The sequence below is a fragment of the Globicephala melas genome, chromosome 6 (assembly GCF_963455315.2).
Source record: "Globicephala melas chromosome 6, mGloMel1.2, whole genome shotgun sequence".
Lineage (NCBI taxonomy): Eukaryota > Metazoa > Chordata > Mammalia > Artiodactyla > Delphinidae > Globicephala > Globicephala melas.
Window position 1 is genome coordinate 65,360,003 of NC_083319.1, and position 17,420 is coordinate 65,377,422.

General features: G+C 37.8%; 1 protein-coding gene across 9 annotated transcripts in view; it reads left to right on the forward strand.

Moving 5' to 3' along the window:
- The window catches only part of CCDC171 (coiled-coil domain containing 171), a 362,751-nt gene extending 347,287 nt beyond the window's left edge, over window positions 1-15,464 (forward strand). For all 9 annotated transcript variants that reach the window (XM_060300955.1, XM_030840654.2, XM_060300958.1 and 6 more), the window contains one exon: window positions 12,901-15,464. In XM_060300955.1, coding sequence (XP_060156938.1) covers window positions 12,901-13,122 — 222 coding nt within the window. In that variant the 3' untranslated portion in view covers window positions 13,123-15,464. The remainder of the gene's footprint in view (window positions 1-12,900) is intronic.
- Window positions 15,465-17,420: the final 1,956 nt, after the last annotated feature.

Genomic DNA, 17,420 nt, shown 5'->3' on the forward strand with positions numbered 1-17,420 from the left:
CCCTCCTGTTGGCTTTCTTTGGAATTAGAAGCAGTCCATTTGGTGAACAATAAGCAAACATACGCGTGCCTGCGATGTGCCGGTCACTAGTCAAGCCACTGATAATACACAAACAAACAAACAAACAAACGAGCCTATGCCTCCAAGGAAGGGACACTCCAAGGCAGCACTGACTGTTAGGACTTACTGTGATGGTGGAGACATGGCTTTTGAGCACGTGGAGGGCAGCTAGTGTGACTGAGGAGCTCTAATTTTTAATTTTACATTAAATTAAATTTTAATTAATTTAAAATTAAACGATTACATGTGGCCAGTGGCTACTGTGTTAAACACCACAAGTTAAGCAAACAGCAGATTGTGACGCTGTGCTATTATAAAAGCAGTATGTGTGGGATGTTTCCATAGTGCAAAGAAGGGGCACGTAACCCAAATGTGGGGGGTTAGAAGGCAGGGGGAGTTTGAGGGCAAGGTGATACCTGAGGTGAGCTGTGAAAACTGTCAAAGCCTGACGAAGAAGTCTCCTTTTAACTAGAAAAAGCAGTGTGAAGCAAAGTCTCTGAGATAGGAGAAGGCAGGGCTTTCTTCAGGATCAGTGTTTTGATTAGTACTGGGGGGCAAAGGTGTCTTATGAGAAATTGCCTTAATGCAATGGTAGCCACTGAGTACTCTACCAAGCAGGTTATCCCAGAGGTCACAGAGCAGGAGGTCTCACAGACGGAATTAGGATCCTCAGATCACATGGTTTCAATCTGTCGATGAAACACGCAGTAAGTAGTGGAAGGTAGGCAGCCAGCAGGGAGACGGACCATACTCCCTGATGCCTTGCTTTTATGGTGTTCATATGACCTCTCTCTCGGCCACATTAGCCTTCTCCATTCTTTGTGAGGTTATGACTACCAGGGTGGAGGTTTGAGAAACGGGGATTGGGGGACCGAAGGTGCCTGGGACCACTTATCCACACTTGCCTTGACAAATACTCCTGGCCAATCGCTGTAGCTTGCCACTTAGGTAGCTGGACAGCTTTGGGTTTTATCTGCAGTTCTGGGGGCAGTTTGAGGATGACGTTAGCCTGGAGGTGACCCATCTCTCCCTCTTTCCTTCCCTTTCTATCTGTTAGTAGCCTGTCCTACAGGGTACTAATTTACAATCTCTTCCTATCGTGTGGATTCTGCCTCTGCCTGACACTACCGGCTGATTCATTCTCTGTGCTTAACACTTATTATGAGTTAACATCTATCCTATTTTTTCTCGTCTTCAAGAGCAACTTTGAATATTCTCAAATAATAAGCATGTATTACAATAACACAGACATGAAGTAGGAGATAGAGATAAGCCTGAAGGGATGACTTGTTTACAAAAATTAAAAGTGCATTTATAGGCTAGAGAAAGTGACAAGGCACTTAAATAACTGATGAAAAATTTTAGTAAAGAGCTTTGAAACCTATGTCAAAATCACTGTCTTGTGGATACCCTACCCTGAACCTGAGCTGCGTTTCAAAGTCAAGACCCTTGTGAAAAAGTGGTGTGCAGGCTCTTCGGGAGTTAATGTGAGCGAGGGCTTTGGTGACAGTTGAAGGACTAGCAGAGGTTTTGTGGGCAGGTGCCCAGAGATGGCGATGGAAATGGAGTGAACGTCTTAGTGCTTCTCCTCCGTGCAGGCCTAGGGACTGACATCTGGAAATAGATGCCTGCAGGTGGAAGCTGAAAGAAATGTTTTACGACGGACAGTGTGAGACACTGGGTTCCAGTCAGAGTTGCCACAGTTTTCAGATGACAGAGAGGGAAGGGTGCGTGTAGGGCCAGTGCTGTGTAGAGGTGTCACCCGTATGGCACTGTGAGCCCCTCTAATATGTTGGAGGCAGAGCCTGATGGAGGGATTGCAGGCACCCAGCAACTCTTGACGGGGAGGTTGAGGTCATGTGTAAGCAGGTCAGGGAAGAACCAGGGAAATATGACTCATTACTGGGACCTTATTTGTGTCCATGGAACAATGCATCTGGCAAACTCTCAGTGCCATTGTGCATCAAAACGTAACACTAGGAAAACAGCAGTTGTGTGGTTTTAGAGCATTGAGAAAATTACAAATTAAGGAGAACTGGCTCAGGACACAGGTAGTTAAGGACAGGGTGAACTCTCTAAGGGCAGAGAATTTTTTTGGTGTGTAATTCACTGCTGTCCTAGTACCAAGAACAGTGTCCTTGTAGGTACTTGTAGTTAATTATTTGATTTTATTCTTTTAATAGATATCTATTAAAAGAATTAATGAATAGAGCTAATTTAGGATACTAATGGTGAGTGTGGGTTTAGGTATGCTTTATGCCTTATGCAACCATGGGGAAAGTCTATCATATGGAATTGGTCATGTAGGGAACAGATTCTTGAGATGTAACCTATAGCTATATTATTTTGGAATTTTGTGGTTGCTGCATTATTCTTACAATTCAATAAGATGTTCTCGCTAGAGATGGGTTCGGTTTGAGACTGCTGGAAATGGCCTGGTTCTATCAGAAATAACATTCCTGTCTGTCATGTAAAGGAAATGTCATTGTCAGCTAAGTGGTTTGTTTTGGAACATACTCCCCAGTGCTTGTTGTGATTTGAAGGCATTCCATACATGTGAACTCCAGATCACATGATTTGTCTTACTTCTGAAGTGCCCCTCTCTCACTGAGAAGTAGAGAGGCCACATTCTTTCAACTGAATATAACCAGTCCCTCCAGAAAGGCCCAGCTGTGGCACTCGTCAGAGGGTCAACAGCCCTGGAGAATATAGGACTGATCCCTTGGTGGTCAGTGGGGGAATCAAGACTGTTTGCAACATCTCGTGAAGAATTGCTGGGGATTCTAGGTGTGATATAGTGGAGTAATGAGGGAACGTGGTTTAAACCAGCAGTGGAAAGGAGGAGCATGGAAAAAATGGGTTTCAACTTTTAAAATGTGAATTTATTGCTAATTTGTTGAAATATGTGACTGACAGATACAATGTTATAAGATTTAGGAAAATCATCTTTCAAACACCTTTAAATTTTAGATGATTTTTCCTTCCTTCTGCCCCCTTTACCTGAGTGCATGCATGGTCAGTAATTCCACTCAGAGAAAAACATGCTGCTAAAAGGTCTAAGTTTATAGCTTCCAGATTATTACTAATTTTTGACATTGGATAAAAAGGGCTTATAACTTTAAGAGGAAATTCTTCAGTAATGAAAAAGTGGTCAGCAAACTTTTGCCTAATAGTTCCCAGAGAGAGTGTGACGTGTACATTTTGACCACAGAAGTTGTAGTTTGGCAGCTGGAAGTGCTATTTGGAGTAAAATGAAGGCACACAAGTTGTTAAGTAGCCACTCTACATAAAGAGCTGCGTTTGTGCAGAGTAGAGGTACAAGTTATTTCATCAAATTATTTGTGTATGTGTAGACTTAATGTCAGGTTGTGGATATGAGTTAGATAACTGAAAATGTTGAAATAACAGAGTGTTCTCAGCTAAATTAAAATCCGATTTTCAAAACTTGCAAAACACTTGGTTCAAAACCTCCCCTCTGAGACCTTTAACAAACCAATTACATTTCATCTTGACCACACAGTTCAGAGTCCTAACTATACTAAAATATGGGTTTCAGTGTATACAAAATTTTAGTCTTTTTTAATGAAGGGTTTTTAGTTACGAAAGTAAGGCATGCTTGTTGTAGATAATTGGAAAATACAGAAGTTTAGGGAAAAAAATTCCTACAATGTCAGTACCTCACAAAAGTATCATATGTGATTTTGCACGTCTCCTTTTCACTCATATAGTCTTGCTCGGGGATGGGCAAAGCACAGCCTGTGGACCAAATGTACTTCCACCTGTTCTTGTATAGCCTGAGAAGTAAGAACAGTTTTTACATTTTTAAATGTTTGAAAAATGAATCAAAAGAAGATGAATATCTCATGATGTGAAAAATATGTTAAATTCAAATTTCAGCATTCATAAATGCACTTTTAGTGGAACATGGCCAGACTAATCCATTTGCATATATTGTCTATAGTTGCTTTGGGGCTACAACAGCAGAGTTTAGTACTTGCAACAGAGAGCATATGGCTTGCAAAGCATAAAATACTTATCTGATCCTTTACAGAAAAAGGCTTCTGACCCCTGGTCAAGCTTAAGCATTTGTCCATGTTATCCAACCGTTTATAACTATAAATTTTACAGCCATATAATACTCCATCAAGTGGCTATAGCTTACTTAAATGTACTTCTGTTGTTGAATATGGGATTATTTCCAATTTTTGTCTGCTATTAATATTAGTAAACTAATCATAAATGGAATTGTTGGGTCAAATGATATTAACTATTTCAAGACAGTTGCCAAGTTATAGTCCAAATGGTTCTATCAATTTATACAATCACTAGCAATTTATGAATGCCTGTTTTATAATGCCTTCATTAACATTTAGTATCATAATTTTTTAAATCGAATTTTGATTGGCAATAAACATCTCATTTTCCTTTACAGTTTTGAGTACTATTGGCGGTTACCATTTTTCCCATTTATTTGTTAATCAGCTGTATTTTGACCTCTCTGAATCGCCAGTTCATAGCCTTTGTTCATGATTCAGTAGTTTTAAAGATAAAAAACATGGAAAGAAAATTTTGGGCTTTCAAGGCTTTTTCCTCATAATGCACGCTCGAATTTATTCCCTTTTTCTAAAAATAATTAAGTTTTCTTGTGATTCCTTTTCCAGAAAGAAAAAAAGATATGTGTATGCATGTATGTGTTTATACCTTTTTTTTTTCTTTGTCACTCCACACAGCTTATGGAATCTTAGTTCCCAGATCAGGGATCGAACCCAGGCCCCCTGCAGTGGAAGCACGGAGTCCTAACCACTGGACTGCCAGGGAATTCCCTATACTTATTTTTTTTTTTTAATGCAAATGGGTTCTTTCTCTTTACACACACACACACACACACACACACACACACACACACACACACTGTCTTGAACCTTCTCTTTTCACTTGGACATATTTCTACATCAGTACTTACATATTTACATCAGTTTTGAAAATTGTTATATGATCTGGTTGTATCATACTTCACTTAAATAACACTCAGTTGATGGACACTTTAGTTTCATTTATCAAATGTTTTTCTAAAAAATGCTTCGATAAATACATCTGTATGCTCATCTTGGTGAGCTTTTGTGAGTGTAGCCATAGAAAAATGCCTAGCAGTAGAATTGCTGGATTAAGGCAGGTACAATTTAAGTTTTGTCTTCCTGAAAGGTTGCACCAGCGTACAGCCCTGCCTGCGTGGTAGGAACTTGCCTGTTTCCCTCTCTTAGCAGTGGGTATCATCAGACATCTAAATTTTTGGCTATCTGATAGGTGAAAAGTGAGCTTTCATTGTCATGTTTTGTGTTGCATTTCTTTAATTATGAATGAGGTTTAGCTCTTTTTCATATGTTTATTGGTTATTGTATTTCTGCGTCCTCCACCAAACAGCCAATATATATCTGAGGCGGAGGCTGTCAGTGGCTTCCTGATCTCTTTTCTCTTTTCTTTGTAACAAAACCTCTGACTATTACCCAGGCCATTCGGGGTCGGGAGGGAAAGCCACATATTTCAGACTCGCCTGAAACTAAGTTAGCCATATGACTAAGTTCTGGCCAATGGGGTGTAAACAGAAACACTCTGATTTTAGGAAGTGTTTTCAAATGTAAGTGATATCTCCTCCTTTACTCCATCCTTCTTTCTTCTGGCTAGAATGCAGATATAATGGCTGGAACTTGAGCAACCATTTTGGACCCTGAGGTGGAAGCTACGTACTGAGGCTGTGGAGCCCAAGACAGAAGCAGTCTGGATTCCTGGTAGCTTCATATAGCCATATCAGAGAGAAATAAACTTCTATCTTATTAAAGCCACCAACATTTTGAGTTTTCTGTTACAGCTGAACCCAATATTAATAAATACACTGTCCCAAGCCTATTTTCCAATTAGGTTCTTCTTTTTCTTGATTTGCATGAGCCTTTTGTAAATTAAGAAAGTCACTCTATGGCTATCATGTGTGTTGCGTATATTTTTATCAGCTTGTCATTTCAGTTTTGCAATGGCATTTTTCTGTATAGTGTGCTTAAGTTTTTATTTATGCAATTTTGTCCCTTTTTTGTATACTTGAGTATATGGATATATTTACATTTCAAATTCTCTCTGTGTTTGTTTGAAAAGATACATTCTTAAGATACAGGGGGAAAATGGTCTCTTTTGCATTTTCTGTCCATTTCTGGCATTCTCTACCGTCAGGTATACCAGAATTGTCAGGAAAGGAGCAGACAGGGGTGTGAAGGAAAGTAGGAAAAGAAAGAACAAAAGCCATCTGGGAAAATTCTTTGACTCTTTTTTCCAACCTCAATCATGTCAGGAAATCTAAACATCTAAGAGAAGAAAATGGGAATCGTTATCTTGTCAGGTATAAGACACCTTTAAAGTAATTTAAAAATAAAGTTTAAATGTTCTAACATAATTTAAAACTTCAGTGCTGAGTTTTATCTCTGAATATAACAACACATAAGCTTCTTTGGTGAAAGGGCTAGAACTTTTATTTTATGTAAATGTCATAAAATCTATTTATTTACTCCGGTACCATGGACATTCAAATGGACTATGAGAAAATATATTACCAAAAATATAAACATCTACTTTTAATCTCTAGTACAATGTATGTGCTTTTATTTTCCAGTTTCACAGAGATTTGTTGAGCCCTTACTGTCTTTATGAAGCAGCTCTGGATATAGATAAGCCTGAGGCCATGTCTTCTTTGGTGGCATGATAAGGTAGTGGCCAAGCATAAGGGGAGAAGAATCATGGATCAAGAATCATGTCCCTTTTCACCACTGACCAAGCGTCTGTGCAACGTGCAGTAGTTTCTTCCGCTCTTGTGAGCCCTAGTTCTTCGACTGTGAAATGGGGTAATAGTAATACCTTCTCATTGAGTGGCTCTGAGAATTGAGATAAGGCCTATAAAGCTAAACCTAGCACAGTACCTGACATGTATATTCACACGTGTTAGCTATAATTAAAAATTTGGAATTTATTATCACTTGAGAAGAGTAGAAAGAGAGGTGAAGGGGAGCTACTGTATGTTATGCATTTTTGTGTATATTATTTCATTTAATTCCTATAACAACTCCATGAGGGATGATTCTTATGTTATGGATAGGATGCAGGCTCACACAGGTTAAGTAACATGTCTAAGATCACATAGTGAATACATGGCAGACTCAAGTTTGGAACCCGAGGCCTCTTCAGTTTCAAAGCCCATATTCTTTCCACTATACTGTGCTACTTTTAATTGTGACATAATGTGTATATACATGAAATAACCAAATATCAAACCAAAACCATGAAGTAATAACATGAGTGGTTTCATTCAGTTAGAAATCTTATTTCCAGATACTCCGCTAAGTGCTAGCAATACAAAATCATGATTCTATTACACTAGGTGCTCTTGTTTTCTGGGGAGATAAAAGTATACAAATAAGTGAAAATAGAAAAATAAATATTCATGAAGGAATGCCAACGTGTGATTGAATATAGCAGCTAACTGTAGTTGGGGAAGGGTGGGGCAAGGATCTGGAAAGGCCTTACAAGGAGGGGAACCTTGACAGAGGCTGAAAGGTGGAGAAGGCATTTACCCCACATAGGGTAGAAGTGTATCCCAGTCAGTGGACAGACCGGAGGCAGGTGTGAACTATGGAACAGCATATTTCCTGACTCACAGTTCCATGTAACCGGATTACAGAGTACAAGTGAGGACATGCTAGATGAGGCTGGACAAGGAAGTAAAGCGCTTGTGAACCAGGCTGCACACAGCTGCAGTGTCACATGGCAAAGGGCATGCCTATAAGGAAGGCTGAAGAATCGAAGCCATAATCTAATTAATCTACCGCATTAACCATGTTGTTGAAAGCTGAAACTGAACCAGTCTGTCTTAAGAGCTTTGGCTGTTGAACCAATGCTGAATGTCTGCTTGAGGACTAAGTTGTGGTGTGAATCAAGTTGATAATGTCTTCTACCTCTCTTTTCTGATTTGCTTCTACCTCCATATTGCCCCTCCTTCTTGATCTCTAGGTACCCAGACCTCTCAGGTCGTTTTCTTCTATCTGGAGACTCCTTTACACTGCTCTGCCGACTGACTCACATATCCCCACCTAGCCTATCTTGTTGTCACTGAGCTAAAGAGCCAGACTGGTCTGTACTAAGATTTAATAACTTAGAGAGGAATGCATAAAATATTTCTACAGCTTTGGCATTGGTAACTAAAAGTTAGAATTGATAACTACGAGGAATAAATATTTAATGATGTGGTAGCAGGTGTATATATGCATATTAGCAAGTGTATGTGTGTAGATATATTTATCAGGTACATGTATATGTGTGTGTGTGGATGGATGGAGAGATAGATAGACAGGCAGACATATCTCAGGTACATAACTGAGCATTCCTCAAGAGAAGACTGTATATGTAATTATTGTCAACTCGGTTTGTCTGCATAAACTGCAGCATCCTGTGAGGCCAGCACAGCAGAACTGGAAAACAGACAGGTAAAATTTGGTTAACTAACTCGAAGTATTCTGTGTTCTGAGTACTAAGACTCTAGTGGTAAGAACATATTAGGAGCTAAAGTAGAAATGGCGAGGGAGCCTCATTGTAAGGCCCTCTTGTGGGTACTTTGATTCCTTCATCAGTTTATGTAGAGCTGCACACTCTACTTAAAATCAGTCAATAATTTACAGGGCTTAAAACATCATCATGGAGGTCAAAGTAATGAAAAATGTATCAGAATTTAATTGCATATAGCCACGTCATCTAAACTGTGGCTAATGTTGTCATCTCTTTGGCTTTTTTTAAGAACCGTGTGCAGTATGTATTCCTTCCCCTTAAGAACGGCCCATCCATATCCCCTCAAAATCTTAAGAATTATATTTGGGAACTCTGATTTCTGGGTTAAATTATTCACAAAAGTTAGGTGTTAACCTTATATCATATGTCATCACGGGTTGGAATCATGGTGGACCGGTAAAACTTCAGAGCTGGAAAGAGTCTAGCTCCTCATTTTATAGGCAAGGGAAGTGAGAACTAGGAAGACTGATCCACTTGCCTAAGTGACCCAGCTAGATTATAGCAGAACTGGGAGGGGAAATATAGTCTTCTGATCTCTAGTCTAATACTCTTTCCATCATACTATGTGACTGGCATAATCTCCTTGCAATACTCTTCAGGCTTACTAAATCACATCACTCCTCATTTTTTATAATACTAGATTCTAGAAGACTTAACTTGATCATAAATGCTACACAGGAGACAAATGGCTTAGTGTCATTGTTTCAGAAGCCTTCGTGTGCAAAGTGGCTTTGATTTAGAGATAGTTTATTGAGTCATTATCTTATTATTACACTAATGCTTTATTTATTTTTGTTGTTGAAAAAACACCCTTAGAAAATGAAGATATTAAAGTCTTGAAAAATGGTTAATGGACATGTCTAATTACTGTATTTCATAAGATTTCTGAAATGCAGAAATTTAGTAGGCACATTTTGTATTGTGAATATATATTTAGCTGATGGACTGTAACAGTTCAAATAGAATCATTTACAGCTTATTGAGTAAATAAAAGTGCCTCCATAAAGATTCACATGACACCTAGCTTTTATTTAAGGTAACTAATTTCTTTTTTAAAAATTGCTTAAATTTGGATTTACATGAGAGACTACCAGAACACCTCAGCAGTTTAAAAAGTAGCTTAAACGACCACAGATTTAAAATATAACATCAGATGGTGAATATTCACTTTTTTAAAAATAAATTTATTTATTTTATTTATTTATTTTTGGCTGTGTTGTGTCTTGGTTGCTGCGCGTGGGCTTTCTCTAGTTGCGGCGAGCGGGGGCTACTCTTTGTTGCGGTGCGCGGGCTTCTCATTGCGGTGGCTTCTCGTTGCAGAGCACGGGCTCTAGGTGCGCGGGCTTCAGTAGCTGTAGCTTGCAGGCTCTGGAGCACAGGCTCAGTAGTTGTGGCGCACAGCTTAGTTGCTCCACGGCATGTGGGATCTTCCGGAACCAGGGCTTGAACCTGTGTTCCCTGCGTTGGCAGGTGGATTCTTAACCACTGTGCCACGAGGGAAGCCCTGAATATTAACTTTTAATGGTCTCTGATAAAAAGTTATTTAACTCTCTTTTACTCTTTGTGTTATATTAAAAGTGTTATGATATATTTCTGAATATTATTTGTAACAAGAAAAATAGTTCATATTTACTTGTTATTTTAACATCCTATTTTCAAATCAAGATTTCACCAGAATTTTTACTGGTTTGTTTTTAAGCTATTAAGTGACTTAAAATCAAATTTTATCCTATTTCATGAAAAAGGTTATTTTCTAGCAGTGTATGAAGTGTAGGAAATGACCTCAGTACCAGAAAGATAATTGTTTTCATTTACACAAAAGTAAGTCTGTTTACTTGATGGAAGGGCTATCTTTTGAGGGGTGCAAGTCTTGAAAGAAATCTCTTTTTTAAGGTTATTTCCCATGTTTAGGACATAAGGTCAGAAGACAGTATGCAAAAAGTGAGACTCTGACTTGAAATACTAGAGAAATAATACCCCATTTCAAGGTTATTTGGTCAAAAATGTTATATTAGATTTAAAAAAATGCTTTCAGACAACATGGTGGAAAATAGACATTTGAAAAAGTAAGATCAGGAAAGGCAAAAGAGGGGCCCCTTTGTAGAGTTCCAAGATCCACTGAACATATTAAGGGGAGATGGGCAGTTAGAGACCTTCCCTGAAGGATGTGTAACGAGTTAGGTTGATGGACTCATAAGAAAAGAAAAGGAAACTTCAAGTACAGAATATAGATTTGAGTAAAATATATATCCATCTATCTAACACTGCAACACAGGCATGGTTGGTCAGTTTGGCACAGTTGCCTTTCTCTAGTCTAAAGCATCAAGAAGAAAATACTCTCAGAGTAGGTGACCTTCCTTGGTCTGATTCTGTACACTCCTCTCTTTTCATATATAGTTTTTTTTAGACCAGAACTTGAAGTATTTATAAAGATGTAACAAAAAAATTTTGAAGGCTGCCTGACAATATTTTTTATCATAATAAATAGTATGATTGCCCCACCATGTCCTGCTCTTCTATTATTCCTCTCACCCCTAAGTCTGGCAGAATCAGTTAGTAGATGGCATTGTAGTCTTTACAGCAGCAAAATCAATCAAGTAATAACACTTCCAATTCAGATACGCAACTAAAAACAAAATCACCAAAGATGGTTCTAGCAGCAGGAAAAGTGCAGGAATCTACACCTCGAGCCGCTGATGTAATGAGATGCCTCTGTTCTGGTTCTGAACTGATATGCTTAGGCCCAGCATTAAGGTTCTGCAAGTGAAACTTCATCAGTGCTTCTAATCAGGGTCAACACAAGACCTCAGGAGTTCTTTTCCTTCTGCAAGGATAAGCTAAATCCTCTCCTTCTTCATAAAGCCATTCAAGTGGTCATTTTAGGTGAGTTTTTTTTTTTTAACTTCCAGCAGAACAAGAGATGATTTCCGTCAGCTGTAGGCTTGCAGTGGAGTATCAAGAAATCAAAAGAACGGAGATCAAAGAAAATTGCTGAACTAGGTGTTAGATGCAGCCATTGATTTTTTCTCCAGTTGTAGTTTAAAAAAAATCCACAAAAATGGTAACACATACAACAGTTGAATTTCTAATACGTTCCTAAAGCCAGAGATAGCTTCCTTCTTGTTTTCACATGTAGAAATGGTTTTGTGTAACATGACATAATAAAGCAGATCCTTAGAGTTCACGCTATTTTGTTGTCAAAACCATAAGAGAATCTACCAAAAAGATGTTTGTGTGTTTTTTTAAAGAACTCTTCAGTATAAAAAGTGTTTTTTAGTGGAGACACTTAAGACTAGACTTATCTCAGCAACATTTATTTGCTGGGAACATGGAAAACTCTGATATACAATTGACTACTATTTTCCTACTATCTATAAAAGCCATAAAATAACACCTATCTGCTTTACTGGTAAAACTTCATTTATGTTAAAGGTTAACTATTGTTTACTGGTACTACTTAAGGCTTAAATTATAGCTTCAACAAAATATTCTGTTTTTAAGTACTTAATGAGTATGTGGGTTTCTTAAGTTTGATTTCCAGTAGTTTCTGGGTAACTAATGTTTTAAAATATGTGACAAATTGTTTTCATGTTGCACTCCCATATTTTGATATATGATTTCCAAATACTCGTAACAGAAACAGTCTTTATTAAAACAGGGTGGTGGCAGTATTATTAAAGGTAAAGACAAAAAGTTCATCTCACTGGCATTTTATATGTTGGTGTGCCGTTTTCTATAGGGCACTAGGATTAACTTGTTTTTCTTTGTGCTATGTTGTTCAATTAAATAAGTCAGGCTGATAACTTAAAAAACATAAAGATCCATAGTTCATTTTCTAAGCAGTCTAATCTCCCAGTTATATAGCATATATTATATAGCATAATGAGAAAACATTATTAGCATTGGTTTCTGTCATTTGCCAGCGGATGGAAGCATAGGTAAAAATGCCTGATTGCACTGACCCTTTGATTCAATAACTTGATAAAAGTTTTATACCAAGTTTTAGCGTCTAGGCAAACACCTGATGTCCTGACAAGTTTATGATATAGAACAAATGAGGTTCAATCACAACTTGGAAAATAATTTCATATTTATGTATCATCATATCGATTATTTAAGTGGCAATTTCCACCCCATTCCATATTACAGTGATTCTTAGTCCACTTCTCTGTTTATGGTATCAGAGTCTGTTTAAGAGTCTTCAAATCTATGTTTATTATTCTTTTCTTTTTTATATCATAGACAGGATCACAAGACCATTCAAATCTCTCCATTCCTTCAAGAGCTGCTCTTCCTGCTGACACAATTGACGTTGGGGATCTTTTGCCATTGAAAGCTGAACCTGACACAACTTACACTTTCTTAAAGGAGACACTTATAAATCCTGCGCCCCTGTCGTCATCTCACTCCTCTCCAGTGATGATGTCTGCTACTGCCGGGAGACCAGCTCAGATTGGATTATGACTTTATGAAATAAAAAGGATGCAGGAAGAGTTAACAGTACAATTAAAATTGTTTTGAAGGGGGATTTTCTTATCAGTTGAATTTTGTTTCAGCACAAGTGGCCGTGGGTTTTTAAAAATTGTGTGATACCTTGATGTGTACAGGTATCTGTGTCCCTTGAATAATGAAATAACCAACTTTTTTTTCCCTCTAAGTTTTATTTATTATCACAGTTGCTCATATTTATGTAACATATTTTTGAATGTTAAAGAATGACACATTTTGGGTAATTTCCTTCAGACTTAAAAAAAAAATCAATAAGCCATTTTAGTCTCTATCTATCAAAGTTGTTTCATACTTGTCTGTTTTAAAGCAGGACTGCAATACTTTAATAGGATTGAGAGAGCTATTTGAAATGTATGCCAATGATTCCTGTCATTTCATGGCAGCCCTGCCATGGTTCACTGAGCCCCCTCTTCTCTCTTGTCAGCTCAACTGAAGACAAGCATTTAGTTGCAAACTTTAAGCAGGTTGTGCAAAACAGAAATGATGTGACTGCTTCTCCTCCTGCACAATAATGTCACTCCTGGTCAATGTGAGAAGGTCAGGTTGCTCCTTGTAAAGCTACATGATACCACTTGCCCATTTGAACAAGTTAAGTTAACTGCTGAATCTGGTCCCTGCAGGCGCTGAAAACTCATCCTTTTATCAAGCCTGCATTTGATAAGAAAGTAGAGCAGTTGTGCTGGGAAGATGTCTGTGGTGTGTTTAGGCACTTTTTAAGGACAGTTCCCACACCAGTACAGCAGGTAATATATTTTGTATAAGCTGAAAAACTTCAAGGTAATAGCTGTTTTGACCTTCAAAATAGACTCCTTTTTTGTTTGTGTTGTTGGTAGGACCCAAGAGTGACGCCCATCTTTGATGCTGACAGAATTTAAAACAAGGCCATTGCCCTGCATTTTCTGCCTTGTAGCACACAAAAGTAAAATTGTATGTCAGGCCGAGATGTCGGGGAGCTGACAAGACGCCCCAGTGACATTTCAGCTAGAAAGAGCAAGTGTCTTGCAACCAAGTGGTCAAATATCAAATAATAGGTCAAGCAGGAAGGAGCCGAGTTCTAACCACAAAGAGGTTTCTGGTAACTTACTTGACAAGCTTTTTGGGTGCTTTGTGGCTTGACAAAGTGATGTTCTGTTAGGTATCGCTAGGCAGACTGTTCTTTATTGCCTTCAGAAGATCAGACATTGACATTGATTAAACTCTTTAACCCTTAAAGGTTAAATCCTTGCAGTTTGCATCATGGTAAGTGAAGAACAAAAGGATATTTGTAATATGTATTTGTTTTTGTCTTAATCGTTTAACTCCCCAGTGATATTAACTTCTGATGTGAATGGTGCTTCTTGACAAAGAATTTTAATACAAAATCCATATTTTATATTACTTTTCATTTTTGAGTTCTTCATTATGGATGCATTAGAGAATAACAGTATGTATTATGTAATCTGTATCGTCGTAACTTTACAGTGACATTTGATTCAAATATACCCAACTTCTAAGAATTTTTTTTTTATTGGACTTGGTAAATAAAATTGGTGTACTGTCTATGTATTAGCCAAATCAACCAAGTGACTTATACCATCTGAGATAACAGCACTATTACTGTCGTACTGTGTAGCACAATACTATTTCTCATACTAGTGGGACAATGTAATAGGCTTTATATAAATCTTTCGAAAGCTGTTTCTGTGAAGTAACATTAATCTTTAACCAAATTTCTGTACTTCTTTCCTTGGAGTTCTTTTTATTAACCATTCTGTGTTTTGAATATTAAAGAGTATGCCCTGTGTAATATAATATGACATGTATGAAATTCAACTTGAAAATTTATTGTAACACAGAAAATGCTATAGTTTTTGTATGGATCATAGAATAATTCCTGCACATTTCAAAATACTTTCCTCTGCCGTTCCATACAGTGATTAAGATATTGCCCATATAGAAATCAAATACAGTTTTTTAGTTCATGTGACATCATTGAGTTTCCACTTCTCACACTGCAGAAAAACAGTGTTACTTTACATCACTTATATGTCTGGTTTGTGTGTGTATGTTTGTGTTAAATCTGTTTTCAGATCCTAGTAATTTAAGGAGAAAGAGCACCTTTGTAAACTTTGCCTCGGACAGACCTTGGTCTTCTTGCCTTAATTTTACAATCTGTTCATGGGATAACACCAGAAATAAATGTATATGTCTCTCCATATATGGGAGTATCTGATTTTACAGATAATTTTTGTACAATAAGTTCTGAACTATAAATTCAAAAAGATTATTAAATCAAATCAAAGCATGTCACATTCATAACCAACTAGATGCTAAAGGCCATAGAGACTGAAGGATGAGGCTTTTGAGTGATCATTAGTACTCACTACCAAATATAGTAATTTTTATACCGTATGCTTTTTTCCCCAGAAGTCAGACCCAGCAGGAGGAGAAGATTTAATGACACATCCTATGGAGATCTGAGAAACTCTAGACTACTTCCGAGCTCCTCAGTGACCAGTTGCTGCATATTTGAGATCTGTGTTGTGTTGACAAGGACGGTTGCTCTATCAGCTTCTTTACTTCCTTAAGAATGATGTATAAAGTAGACTTTTCTCAGGAGAACGACTTCAAATATTTTGGGAGGGGAAAGGAAGTTTTACTTTACACCTTAGTATGTAGATTTTCTTACCTTTTGTGATCTAGAAAAATACTTGTATTATCCATCACTATCAAAGGGATTCTTAAAGTTACTGTTTTGACACCTAAGTCATACTTATTGAGGCTTTGCCAGCATTTTTAACATAAACATTTTAGGCTGACATAATGCAAATGCAGAGAGGTGCAGGAAATTGGGAGAATTGCCAATTCAGTGATAATTTAATGACATAGGTAAATAACCTCTTAAATAGTAGAATGATAACTTTAATTTACCGAATGTCTGACTCTTATTAAACTTGGCAACACTACTTATTTCACATTTATAATACATGCTGTTATCAAGCGTTCAATGAGAGCATTACTATTTTCATGTTACTTTATTTACCGGTTATATCTGAATTTATTCTATAGACAATACTGAACAATGGTAAATCGATCTTATTTTACTATGTACTTTTTATAGACAGGTTTTCTCATGTAAAAGGTGGAAAGTAACATATTTACTGAGCAGCTATTCTATGCCAGCTGTTATAGCAAAACCCTGATGTTCTCACAATAAACCTCTTAGGTATTTCCATCACCATCTTATAGATGAATAACTGAGCATCTAAAATGTTAAGCATTTGACTACCTAAGATCACACAGAACCTAGTAATTAGTAAAGCCCAGAGCTATAACTCCGAAGCCCACATTATTTCCACTTTACTAGGCCTATCTTCCAGAAATAATTAGCAGTTTTAAAAGAGGACAAATTAAAAAAAAAAAATTTTCCTGACTAGTTAGGGATAATTTTTTTTTTTTTTTTGCGGTACGCGGGCCTCTCACTGTTATGGCCTCTCCCGTTGCGGAGCACAGGCTCCGGACGCGCAGGCTCATGCGGCCATGGTTCACGGGCCCAGCCACTCCGCGGCATGTGGGATCTTCCTGGACCGGGGCACGAACCTGTGTCCCCTGCATTGGCAGGCGGACTCTCAGCCACTGCGCCACCAGGGAAGCCCAGGGATAATTTTTTTTTTTCAGTATTACAGGTGATTTTTATTTTCTTCATTTTTTGCAATCTATAGCTTTCACATTTTCTTCAACGGACACATATTTTAATAATGAAAGAAAATAAACTTTTAAAACCTTACATCTTTGCAGCACCGATTCGTGTTAAGCTAATCCTCCCAGGTAACACATAAGGTTTTTTTTTTTTTTAATAGATCTTTATTGGAGTATCATTGCTTCACAATACTGTGTTAGTTTCTGTTGCACAACAAAGTGAGTCAGCCATATGCATACATATGTCCCCATATCCCCTCCCTCTTGAGCCTCCCACCCTCCCTCCCTATCCCACCCCTCTAGGTCGTCGCAAAGCACCGAGCTGATCTCCCTGTGCTACGCAGCTGCTTCCCACTAGCTATTTTACATTTGGCAGTGAATATATGTCGATGCTACTCTCACTTCGCTCCAGCTTCCACCTCCCCACCCCCTGTGTCCTCAAGTCTCTCTATATCTATGTCTTTATTCCTGCCCTGCCACTAGGTTCATCAGTACCTTTTTTTTTTTTTTTTTAGATTCCATATATATGCATTAGCGTATGGTATTTGTTTTTCTCTTTCTGACTTACTTCACTC